The sequence below is a fragment of the Xenopus laevis genome, chromosome 4L, assembly GCF_017654675.1.
Source record: "Xenopus laevis strain J_2021 chromosome 4L, Xenopus_laevis_v10.1, whole genome shotgun sequence".
In the NCBI taxonomy this organism is placed as follows: Eukaryota; Metazoa; Chordata; class Amphibia; order Anura; family Pipidae; genus Xenopus; species Xenopus laevis.
This window is the reverse complement of record NC_054377.1, coordinates 10833138-10845938: the sequence shown is the minus strand read 5'-3', so window position 1 is coordinate 10845938 and position 12801 is coordinate 10833138. Positions and strand designations below refer to the sequence as shown.

At 43.7% G+C, this 12801-nt stretch overlaps 1 protein-coding gene across 16 annotated transcripts in view; it reads left to right on the top strand.

The window, feature by feature from the left end:
* The window catches only part of shank2.L (SH3 and multiple ankyrin repeat domains 2 L homeolog), a 278112-nt gene that overhangs the window by 192827 nt on the left and 72484 nt on the right, over positions 1-12801 (top strand). For all 16 annotated transcript variants that reach the window (XM_041589410.1, XM_041589409.1, XM_041589416.1 and 13 more), the window contains 2 exon segments: positions 7200-7282; positions 8934-9058. In XM_041589410.1, coding sequence (XP_041445344.1) covers positions 7200-7282; positions 8934-9058 — 208 coding nt within the window.

Genomic DNA, 12801 nt, shown 5'->3' with positions numbered 1-12801 from the left:
AGCATCATATACATCTGATGATGGGGTGATTTAATGATGGGGCAGATTTTATAGTGAATATGGGGAGCAGGGCAATGATGAAATGGAGGCGAAGATTGGGTTTGAAGTGGGTCTATTTTGCAGTATGCTTAAGGTGAATAAGGGTGGAAAGAAGGAGGATTAGAAATTTACCAGCAAGGACATTGTCTGTATATGTATAATACTGCATCTAGTCCTCTACAGCAGAGATTTTTAAAGGAGTTTTTCATCTTCTAAGTAATTTTTAGTATGATGTAGAGCAGTGGTCCCCAACCAGTAGCTCGCGAGCAACATGTTGCTCACCGACCCCTTGGATGTTGCTCCCAGTGGCCTCAAAGCAGGTGCTTATTTTTGAATTCCCAGCTTCAAGGCAAGTTTTGGTTGCATAGAAACCAGGTGTTCTGCCAAATAGAGCCTCCTGTAGGCTACCAGTCCATGAAGGGACTACCAAACAGCCAACAACAACCCTTAATTGACATCCCCATGGAATTTTTCATGCTTGTGTTGCTCTCCAACTCTTTTTTACATTCAAATGTGGCTCACGAGTATATAAGGTTGGGGACCCCTGATGTAGAGAGTTATGTTCTGATACAATTTGCAATTGGTTTTCATTGTTTATTATTTGTGGTTTTTCAGTTATTTCTCTCTTTATTCAGCAGCTCTCCAGTTTGCAATTTCAGCAATCCAGTTGCTGGAGTCCAAATCACCCTAGCAACCATGTATCGATATGAATAAGAGACTGGAATATGAGTAGGAGTGGCCTGAATAGAAAGATGAGTAAAACAAAAATAGCAATAACAATACATTTGGATCCTTACAGAATATTTGATTTTAGATGGGGTCAGTGACCCCAATTTGGAAGCTGGAAAGACTCAGAAGAAGAAGGCAAATCATTTAAAATGATAAAAAATAAATAAATAATGAAGACCAATTGAAAAGTTGCTTAAAATTAGCCATTCTATAACAAAAAGTTACCTAGAAAGCAAACCACCTTTCCTATAAGACTAGAAATGGGTTCTGTGCCTGAAAATGTGCTACAGAATTAATTATATACCCAATTTAGCTTCATTTGGTAGGGATTCGTGTCATTGTATTAATGGGAACATTAGGTTCTGATAGGTGAAGAATCTGTATTCTACAGAGACCCTTACCCAATGTCTCTCTGATGTGATTGGGCAGCACAAGCCGACTCTGGGCCCCTCAGTAATATCATTGTGGCTGAGTATAGATTTCCCAGCAGGCCATGTTTAACAGCTGATTGATGAGTGAGAGTCTTTATCAGCATTGTAGATTCCCACACAATGGATGTAAAAACCATAGAGAAGCATCACCAAGAGGTGACAGCCAACAGAATCAGCACTCGGGCATTTCAGCCTCCTGGGGCAATGTAATTTGCTAAAACGTGTCTCACAGCAATACAAACTAATGATCCTTATGTGAGGCTTAGCAATCAGCAAACATTTACTAGTGGGGAGGAAACTTCATCCATCAATGTCCGCAGTGGGAGTTGATAGTCTATCTTTTTTTGAGTTTTTTTGGAGTAATGAAGTGTCATTACATATTTGAGGCTACTTTTAGTATTGGGAAGAAAAGGGCATCAGCTCGGGACCGCATTACCGGGCCCTTGTTTTATTTTTACACTACTGTAAAAAATAAATAATATCTTTAATTTTTTTGTTCTTCAGACTGTACCCCTAGTTGCCCACATTCTTCTTCATTTGATTTGAAAATGTACATTACTTCCCTTCTATAGACTTTTGCTTCTAAGCTATCCATGCATCCCTTTGCCCAATAATAAATATTGTCATTGCAATCGTATTCACTAACAAGTATCTGTTAGAGCTGCGTGCCCTACTTATCTGGGGTCACCACTGTCCTGCAGATGCTGCTCAAACCATCCTGCATAATGTGCTGCTATTTGCCTGAATGTGTGAATTGGAGCAATCCAATATTTCATGTATTTAACAGCACTGCATGCCAGAGATCTAATAGTGCTGCATGCCAGGGAGCTGATACTGCTGCATACCAGGGATCTAATAGTGCTGCATGCCAGGGACCTGATAGTGCTGGATGCCAGGGATCCAATAGTGCTGCATGCCAGGGACCTGATAGTGCTGTATGCCAGGGATCTAATAGTGCTGCATGCCACGGACCTGATAGTGCTGGATGCCAGGGATCCAATAGTGCTGCATGCCAGGGACCTGATAGTGCTGCATGCCAGGGATCTAATAGTGCTGCATGCCAGGGATCTAATAGTGCTGCATGCCAGGGACCTGATAGTGCTGCATCCCAGAGATCTAATAGTGCTGCATGCCAGGGACCTGGTAGTGCTGCATGCCAGGGATCTAATAGTGTTGCATGCCAGGGATCTAATAGTGTTGCATGCCAGGGATCTAATAGTGTTGCATGCCAGGGATTTAATAGTGCTGCATGCCAGGGACCTGGTAGTGCTGCATGCCAGGGACCTGGTAGTGCTGCATGCCAGGGATCTAATAGTGTTGCATGCCAGGGATCTAATAGTGTTGCATGCCAGGGATCTAATAGTGCTGCATGCCAGGGATCCAGGGGCGATCCGCCAATGAGGCGAGCTGAGGCGCTCGCCTCAGGCGGCATCGCCAGCTAGGTTTCCAGGGGCGGCAAAAAGCCGCTCCTGGTGCCTTTAAGAGCCGAATTTCCGGTTTTTGCACCGGAAATTCGGCTTTACTAGGGCAATTGCGCTCTCTGCACTAGCGTTGCTGCCTCCCCCCCGGAAATCGAATCGGGCTGGGGGGCGGCATTACTGGAGCCGCCTCAGGCAGCAATGGATACAGAAACGGCGCTGCAGGGATCTAATTGTGTTGCATGACAGGGATCTAATAGTGTTGCATGCCAGGGATCTAATAGTGCTGCATGCCAGGGATCTAATAGTGTTGCATGCCAGGGATCTAATAGTGCTGCATGCAAGGGATCTAATAGTGCTGCACGCCAGGGATCTAATAGTGCTGCACGCCAGGGATCTAATAGTGCTGCACGCCAGGGATCTAATAGTGCTGCACGCCAGGGATCTAATAGTGCTGCATGCCAGGGATCTAATAGTTCTGCATACCAGGGATCTAATAGTGCTGCATGCTAGGGAGCTAATAGTGTTGCATGCCAATGATCTAATAGTGCTGCACCCTTGGGTTCTGATAGTGCTGCATGCCATGGAGCTGATGGTGCTGCATGCCAGGAATCTAATGGTTCTGCATGCCAGGAATCTAATAGTGCTGCATGCCAGGGATCTAATAGTTGTGCGTGTCAATGATCTAATAGTGCTGCATCCTTGGGATCTGATAGTGCTGCATGCCAGGGATCTGATAGTGCTGCATTCAAGGGATCTAAAAGTGCTGCATGCCCGGATCTAATAGTGCTGCATGCCAGGGATCTATTAGTGTTGCATGCCAGGGATCTAATAGTGTTGCATGCAAATGATCTAATACTGCTGCATCCTTGGGATCTGACAGTGCTACATGCCAGGGAGCTGATGGTGCTGCACCCCTGGGATCTGATAGTGCTGCATGCCAGGGAGCTGATAGCACTGCATCCTTGGGATCTGATAGAGCTGCATGAAAGGAAGCTGATAGTGCTGCATGCCAGGGATCTGATAGTTCTGCATGTTGGGGGATCTAATAGTGCTGTAGGCCAGGACTTTAATAATGCTTTATGCCATGGAGTCTTAGTGCTGCATGCCAGGGATCCAATAATGCCGCATGCCAGTACTCTAATAGTGCTTCATACAGGGGCGATCCTGGCCCCTCCGCCGCCTGAGGCAGCAGTTGCTGCTGCCCCCCCTCCCCCGGAAATTCGCTCTTAAAGTACCAGGAGCAGCATTTTTGCTGCCCCTGGTACCTAGTGGGGTGCTGCCGCCTGAGGCATCAGCCTCAACTCGCCTCATTTGCGAAGCACCCCATGCTTCATACAAGGGAGCCTTCAATGCTGCATGTTGAAGATCTAATAGTGTTGCATTGTAGAGATCTAATAGATCTACACACTAGTGGTATCGCCAGCACTGCATTAGCAAAGTTAACTGGCTCCTGAATCATCCATAGCTTGGATGGAAATGTCATAGGGACTTAGATTGTAAGCTTGATGAAACAAGAACGGATGTGAGTGAAGAACTGATGTCAGTGGTGAACAGCTTCTGTAAAGCACTTGCCAATACAACTCTGCCATGATCACAACTATCATTATTATAATTCACCATTTGTGCCCAGGCTGCATTTCAGGTTGTGTTTAACAACAAAAGCAAATAGGGACTACGAGTGGTCAAGTGAGACGAAGGGTGTTTAAAAATTCTGGTCAGACTCGCTTTCAACCTGACGGGCAGCGTGTACTATTGATCAGTTCTCTTGTTATGGCTAATTTACACGGACCTTGCTTAGGAACAGAAATGGTGCAGTCTAATACCAACCACTTAAATGTACATCAGTCTGTACCTCAACAATATATATCTACCATGAACAAAATCATAATTGCTGTTTTTTACTGTTTAGCTGGTATTACTGTTTAGCTCAGGTAGTAATGACAACTGAAGTCACTGAGTGCAGCCATCCATGCGTGTTTGTGGATGTAAATTCAATTTTAACCCTTTCCTTAGGAGTGTGTGCATTTAGTACTGGAACTGTGGCAGTAACAGTAGGATATAGTAGGGCGAAATGGTGCCTATAGTAGCAGTGGGATAATAGTCTCTGGGAAGGGAGTGTGACTGTGGGATAGCAGGTATAGTAGGGAGAGATGGTGCCTATAGTAACAGTGGGATAATAGTCTCTGGGAAGGGAGTGTGACTGTGGGATAGCAGGTATAGTAGAGAGAGATGGTGCCTATAGTAACAGTGGGATAATAGTCTCTGGGAAGGGAGTGTGACTGTGGGATAGCAGGTATAGTAGGGAAAGATGGTGCCTATAGTAACAGTGGGATAATAGTCTCTGGGAAGGGAGTGTGACTGTGGGATAGCAGGTATAGTAGGGAGAGATGGTGTCTATAGTAACAGTGGGATAATAGTCTCTGGGAAGGGAGTGTGACTGTGGGATAGCAGGTATAGTAGGGAGAGATGGTGCCTATAGTAACAATGGATAATAGTCTCTGGGAAGGGAGTGTGACTGTGGGATAGCAGGTATAGTAGGGAGAGATGGTGCCTATAGTAACAATGGATAATAGTCTCTGGGAAGGGAGTGTGACTGTGGGATAGCAGGTATAGTAGGGAGAGATGGTGCCTATAGTAACAGTGGATAATAGTCTCTGGGAAGGGAGTGTGACTGTGGGATAGCAGGTATAGTAGGGAGAGATGGTGTCTATAGTAGCAGTGGGATAATAGTCTCTGGGAAGGGAGTGTGACTGTGGGATAGCAGGTATAGTAGGGAGAGATGGTGTTTATAGTAACAGTGGGATAATAGTCTCTGGGAAGTGAGTGTGACTGTGGGATAGCAGGTATAGTAGGGAGAAATGGTGCCTATAGTAACAGTGGGATAATAGTCTCTGGGAAGGGAGTGTGACTGTGGGATAGCAGGTATATTAGGGAGAGATGGTGCCTATAGTAACAGTGGATAATAGTCTCTGGGAAGGGAGTGTGACTGTGGGATAGCAGGTATAGTAGGGAGAGATGGGGCCTATAGTAACAGTGGATAATAGTCTCTGGGAAGGGAGTGTGACTGTGGGATAGCAGGTATAGTAGGGAGAGATGGGGCCTATAGTAACAGTGGATAATAGTCTCTGGGAAGGGAGTGTGACTGTGGGATAGCAGGTATAGTAGGGAGAGATGGTGCCTATAGTAACAGTGGATAATAGTCTCTGGGAAGGGAGTGTGACTGTGGGATAGCAGGTATAGTTGGGAGAGATGGTGCCTATAGTAACAGTGGATAATAGTCTCTGGGAAGGGAGTGTGACTGTGGGATAGCAGGTATAGTAGGGAGAGATGGTGTCTATAGTAACAGTGGGATAATAGTCTCTGGGAAGTGAGTGTGACTGTGGGATAGCAGGTATAGTAGGGAGAGATGGTGCCTATAGTAACAGTGGATAATAGTCTCTGGGAAGGGAGTGTGACTGTGGGATAGCAGGTATAGTAGGGAGAGATGGTGTCTATAGTAACAGTGGATAATAGTCTCTGGGAAGGGAGTGTGACTGTGGGATAACAGGTATAGTAGGGAGAGATGGTGTCTATAGTAACAGTGGATAATAGTCTCTGGGAAGGGAGTGCGACTTTGGGATAGCAGGTATAGTAGGGAGAGATGGTGCCTATAGTAACCATATAGTGGGTCCCAATGATAGTCTGTCTCTCTCAGAAAACATTTCAACCCTACCCTACTCCCATCTCTGTTCTCTGCATTACAAAACATCTAATGAAGTAAGCGCATGCCTTTTAGACTAGACTGTGGGAGACTATGGCTATTGTAAGGCACGAGACCCTCCTATATACACTTCCCTGCAGCATGACATGTGCCTCAGGTTCCCTGAACATTCCAGCCTCTGCTGTCACTATTTAAATTATGCAGTCCCCCCCCCCTCTTATGCTGTGGAAATCGGTGCCTTGGTGACGCGGAGCTGCACGTTGCTTGCATTGTAGGCAAGTCATGTGACCGCGTGAGATTCCTTGCAGCCTCCAGTAGCCCTGGGAATGGGCTTTTGATACAAGGCAATTCGGATTTCATGTGTGCCTTTTTTTCCGACTAGGGGAGGAGAAGCCCCACTTTTAAAGCGATGCCTCCTGATTTTCTCTCCGGCTGGTTTAGCGGCGGCTCGGCTGGGGGATGCCTCGCTTGGATTTACAGTTGAAGATTTTATTAAGCATTATTCACTTTTTTTGTAGCCCCCTGCTTTTGGTAGTCCTGTCTAGCACACAGCTAACATGATTTCACATTCTCCCAGCCATTTGTACGTAGCGGAGATCAACATGCCCTCTGTCTGCCTCCCTCGCTCCTCTTCCTCCTTCTTGCAGCTTTTCCACTATGTCATATCGGATTAATGTCTTTTTTTCCCCCCCTTTTTATTGTCCTTATGCCTTTCCTTACTGATTTTTCTTCTTTAATGTAATGCTTGCCACCTGCAATGCTGTCTGAGTAATTGGCTGTGACGGTAACGATGATGAAGATGCGTTCTCGAAGACCAACTGCTGCAGTAAGGATGAGGGGGTTTAATAACAGTCGTTATGCTCGAAATTCTCCCTACAGTGACTGCATCATCGAGGAGAAGACCGTTGTGCTGCAGAAAAAGGATAATGAAGGTTTTGGATTTGTGCTCCGAGGAGCAAAGGGTAAGTCTAATACATGTCATTATCCTCCTGTCTGTCAATGCATATAATGAGCTGAAATCATCCCTGGTTTTTGCCGAATTCGGGATCCTCTGCTTTGGGTAAGTGGAAGCCATTTAGATGTTGTTGGAGGCATCTGAGGAGTTCCTCATGTTCATTGCTCTTGCAGACAGTCCTTCTGCACCTTATTGGTATTAAAACCATGAAAAAACTTTCTGGGCTCCGCATTGACCAGCCGCCTGGCTACCATTGCGACGCAGGGCCCACGGGGTGGTTCACTTTTAAGTAAATTTTTAGTATGTAATAGAATGTATAATTCTAAGCAACTTTTCCATTGGTTTTCGTTATTTATTTTTTATAGTTTTATAATTATTTGCCTTTTTTCTTCTGACTCTTTCCAGCTTTCAAATAGGGGTCACTGACCCCATGTAAAAGCAAATGCTCTTTAAAGGAGAACCAAACCCTTGCTACTAAAATCCCCTACCCTACATAGATCCCCCTCCCTGCTCCCCCAGCCTAGGTGGTACCTTTGCTAAATGCCCCTAACTCTTTACTTACCCCTCGGTGCAGATTCAGGGCATCGGAGTTTGCGGCAGCCATCTTCTTCTCTTCAGTAATCTTCGGGAATAGAGCGGCATATCGGCACATGTGCAGTTGGAGCAATCTTCTGTTTCGCGGCAACTGCGAGTTTTGGGTACTCGGTGTAGTGTTAATTAAAGGGGTGGCTCACCTTTTAGTTTATTATAGAATGGCTCATTGAGTTGGCCTAATTTTTTCATTTTTAATAGTTTTTGAATGATAGACTGCTTCTTCTGACTCTTTACAGTATTCAGAGGGAGGGTCGCTGACACCCTTTTAAAAAAACAAATGTTCTCTAAGGTTACAAATGTAATTCTATTGCTACTTTTTATTACTCCTCTATCTATTCAGGCCCCTCCTATTCATATTGCAGTCTCTTGTTCAAATCAATACAGGGTTGCTAGGGTCATTTGGCCCCTGGCAATCAGATTGCAAAAATTGCAGAGCTGCTGAATAAAAAACTAAATAAACCAATTGTAAAAAATGAAGACCAATTAGAAATTGTCTCAGAATATCATCCTCTACATCATACTGAAAGACAACTTAAAGGTGAACAGCCCCTATAAGTCTTGCTTTGTGTTGCCTTATTCCACCAACACAACGTAAGACTTATCTAAGACATAAGATTCCCCCCAAAATAACATTTTGGCAATGCTTGGGACAGAATTCAATTAGAGGCTTTTAAAATGTTGCCGTGAAGTTTGAGGGAGTATTACTTTGCGTTTACCAAACAGAAAGGGAAAGATTTCAGTATTCTGGGCTCTTAATACATTTCTTCAAAGTCTAAACTGCTCATTTGATTTATTTCTATATTTGGCCACTTTGTTCGACTCACATGAACTGACCATGTCCTTCTAAAGTGATGCCATAAAGCAACACAATTCTATGGAACTCTTTTTAGTGGCTGGATTTAGGGGCCCCTTCTCCATACATCTATTATACAACTCCTCGCATGAACAACATCTCATAGGTCCAGTTTACCAATTAGCCAGTTAATTACCAAATGAAGTAACCGTTTACTTTCAGCACAGAGTCGCTCAGTTATGGATCATGTTTTTTATGTTTGCCCCCTAAGCTGACACACCTATTGAGGAATTCAACCCAACACCAGCCTTTCCAGCCCTGCAGTACCTGGAATCAGTGGATGAGGATGGGGTGGCTTGGCAAGCTGGACTACGGACTGGGGACTTCCTGACTGAGGTAAGGAACACAGTTGGTTTTTTCCATTTCTCATTGAAAACGTGTTCCAAAAAGCTGTTGTGCCAAGTCATTGTCCTGACTTATTGTAGTGCTTCTGTTATTTATGATATGTATATTTGCCTTCTGATTTTCTTGGGGAAACAGAGGTGCTTCTTAACTGTGTTCTAGGTGGACAAAATGTGCCCAAATGAAGTTTTTTTTTTAACCTTATGTCTTCAGCTCTGTCGAACACTGTTGGTTTGTATTAGGAATGCACCGAATCCAGTATTTGGGATTCGGTTGAATTCCTGAATCCTTCATGAAAGATTCGGCCAAATTACCGAATCCGCATATGCAAATTAGGGGTGGGAAAGGATAACGTGGGAAAAAATTTTTTACTTCCTTGTTTTGTGACATAAACTCCTGTGATTTGCCTTCCTCCCCCTAATTTGGATTCAGCCAAATTCGAATACTGTCCGAATCCTGAACTGAATCCTGGATTCGGTGCATCCCTACTTTGAATAATAAGTTGTGGATTTCTGTGCAGAGGTGAAAGTCTAATCCCTGGAATGTCAGTGGTTTGGCTCTTCCGCTGCTGAGAATAATCAACCTCAATGACTTGTTCTCTAGCCTGAGAGAGTTTGGCCAAGTTCTGAGTTATATATTTCACTGTAATTAGAGGAACACATGTTTGGTTATGACATTCTAGTAGACCCAGTGATCTCATATACCATGCTGGTAGCACATACCTTATTTATAACAAATAATTTCCTTTGGCAATAAAATCCATCCCTGGAGAACAAGCTCATTATGGGTCTGATCATGTTCACAGTAGGGATGCACCGAATCCAGGATTCGGCCAGGATTCAGCCTTTTTCAGCAGGACAGAATCCTTGTGCCTTGCCAATGTTTGCATATGTAAATTAGAGGCGGGAAGGGAAATCACGTGACTTTTCATCACAAAAAAGGAAGTAAAAAAAATTTTTCAACTTTTTCCTTTCCCAGCCCTTATTTGCATATACAAATTATGATTTGAATTCGGTTTGGTATTTGGCCTAATCTTTCACAAAGGATTCAGGGATTTGGCCAAATCCCAAATAGTGGATACAGTGCATCCCTAGTTTACAGCCTATGGTGCTAGTTTGATTTGTTGTCATGAATTAAGGTTGGATCTGAGAAGTATCAGTTCTGTTGGCTTCTAGATATTCTGTTATAGGATGTGATCAGCAGTGGGTTAGTCTTTAAGTGGAAATATCTTATTAGAGGAAAGGGGCATGGAAGAGATGAAGTAGATATACAGCATCTATATCCATGGGACATGAGAAACATTTGCATCCTTGGGTATGCCATAATGAGGAAAGGAAAACTGTTGGCTGCTACATGGTCCGGCTTCAGAGATTGCCAGCTGTGTACTTGACTGTATATCCACAATGAGTTTTGATATTCTGCATTTCAGCGATTGAACTTTATATTTTACTGGTCCAGTGCTGCGTTCTTAATGATGAGAGACTATTGGCCGGTGCTTCTTGTCTGTTGTCATTGATTCTGCTAGTCTCGGACATCGAACATTGCTTCAAGTTTCAAATAATGACTAACCGAAAGATTGACATGTTTCTTCAGTGGCTTCTACTGTAAATGTCCGTCCTATGAACTGTCACTGTATACACCAAAAATGTAGCTCCCTTGTCAGAGCTCTCCTTAGTCTGGACATATCCCTGTTAATTATTTGATTTGTGGGGTTCCCTTCTTTATGAAGTAGGGTTATTTCCCATATAGCACTTAACTTGTTCACTATACTATACTGCTAGTATCCTACTGTTACTATAGGCACAATCTCTCCCTACTATACCTTCTATTCCACAGTCACACTCCCTTCCCAGAGACTATTATCCACTGTTACTATAGGCACCATCTCTCCCTACTATACCTGCTATCCCACAGTCACACTCCCTTCCCAGAGACTATTATCCCACTGTTACTATAGGCACCATCTCTCCCTACTATACCTGCTATCCCACAGTCACACTCCCTTCCCAGAGACTATTATCCACTGTTACTATAGTCACCATCTCTCCCTACTATACCTACTATCCCACAGTCACACTCCCTTCCCAGAGACTATTATCCACTGTTACTATAGGCACCATCTCTCCCTACTATACCTGCTATCCCACAGTCACACTCCCTTCCCAGAGACTATTATCCACTGTTACTATAGGCACCATCTCTCCCTACTATACCTGCTATCCCACAGTCACACTCCCTTCCCAGAGACTATTATCCACTGTTACTATAGTCACCATCTCTCCCTACTATACCTACTATCCCACAGTCACACTCCCTTCCCAGAGACTATTATCCACTGTTACTATAGGCACCATCTCTCCCTACTATACCTGCTATCCCACAGTCACACTCCCTTCCCAGAGACTATTATCCACTGTTACTATAGACACCATCTCTCCCTACTATACCTGCTATCCCACAGTCACACTCCCTTCCCAGAGACTATTATCCATTGTTACTATAGGCACCATCTCTCCCTACTATACCTGCTATCCCACATCCACACTCCCTTCCCAGAGACTATTATCCCACTGTTACTATAGGCACTATCTCCCCCTACTATCCCAGAGGCTATGATCACTACAGCTTGTATCTAACCCTATCAAAACTCAATGAGGCCCTATAATTTGCAGGGCCCAGGGTGTTTATTCCTGTAGTAAGACTTCCAGACTTCGGTGGTATCAGTAACACAATCTCTCTTCTAAAGCTTAATATTGTGACATGGGATTAATCGTTGATTAAATTTACTTTTATAGCCTTAGCATCCAAATAAATGAGCCCAATCTTGAGGACAAATGTGAAAAGCAATTCACATAGAAAAAAAAATACCCGTCACCCCATTTACAGGGATCAGAAAATACACAACACATGGGAATATCAGACCTAATTATTTCGTCAAAATAATACAAAAGTCTGCTAGCAAATGGGAAAATTACATAAGCAGGCAGAGCATTTTTTTCCCCCACTACGAAGTAATTAGATAAAATTTCCAACATGGCTGCCTGCCTGATGTAGTTGCTGGGCTAGGGTTGCCATGGTGATGGTAGCTATGATTCTAGGCCTTTGGTTTAGATTTTTGGATGCCTGGATAATGAAATAGTTTAGCAAATTCCCATAAAACGACTCAAAAGGAATAAAAAGCTGGCTGCTGTGAGAGTGTGTTGACATACTGAGTAACCCCCCGGCAGAGGCTGCGGCTTTTCCAGTTCCTAATGACCTTTCTGTGGTTTGTTAATATCTTCAGGGGTATGAGGCTTGTATCTGAGAAAAACACAATCTATTGGTGACGTATATTCTGGAAATATCTTATAGCTCTTATACAATATAATATGCCCTTTGTACTTTTATCTGCTCTGCCATCTCATGGGGTCCCTCTGATGCCGAGGGCCCGGGGAAGAGATTATTCTCTTTGTCCTTCCCTAGAACTGGCCCTGGGGACACTGACATCTCTACAGTTATATCTTGTATTCATCACCTTTTAATCATTTAGCCATCTCTTTTATATAAAAATTGTTGCTGCTTATATTTCTCATTGTTAAGTGGTATTAGAAAAATATTTTTTTAATAATAAGATAGTAAGTTTCCCCCTACTGTAAATGATAAGGATATTAGAAGTCACGGAGGGGTTCTGTGACCATATAAAGGCACAAGGCTGCAGGCTGAGTTATACAGGGAACTCTGAGTATCACTCGTGTATT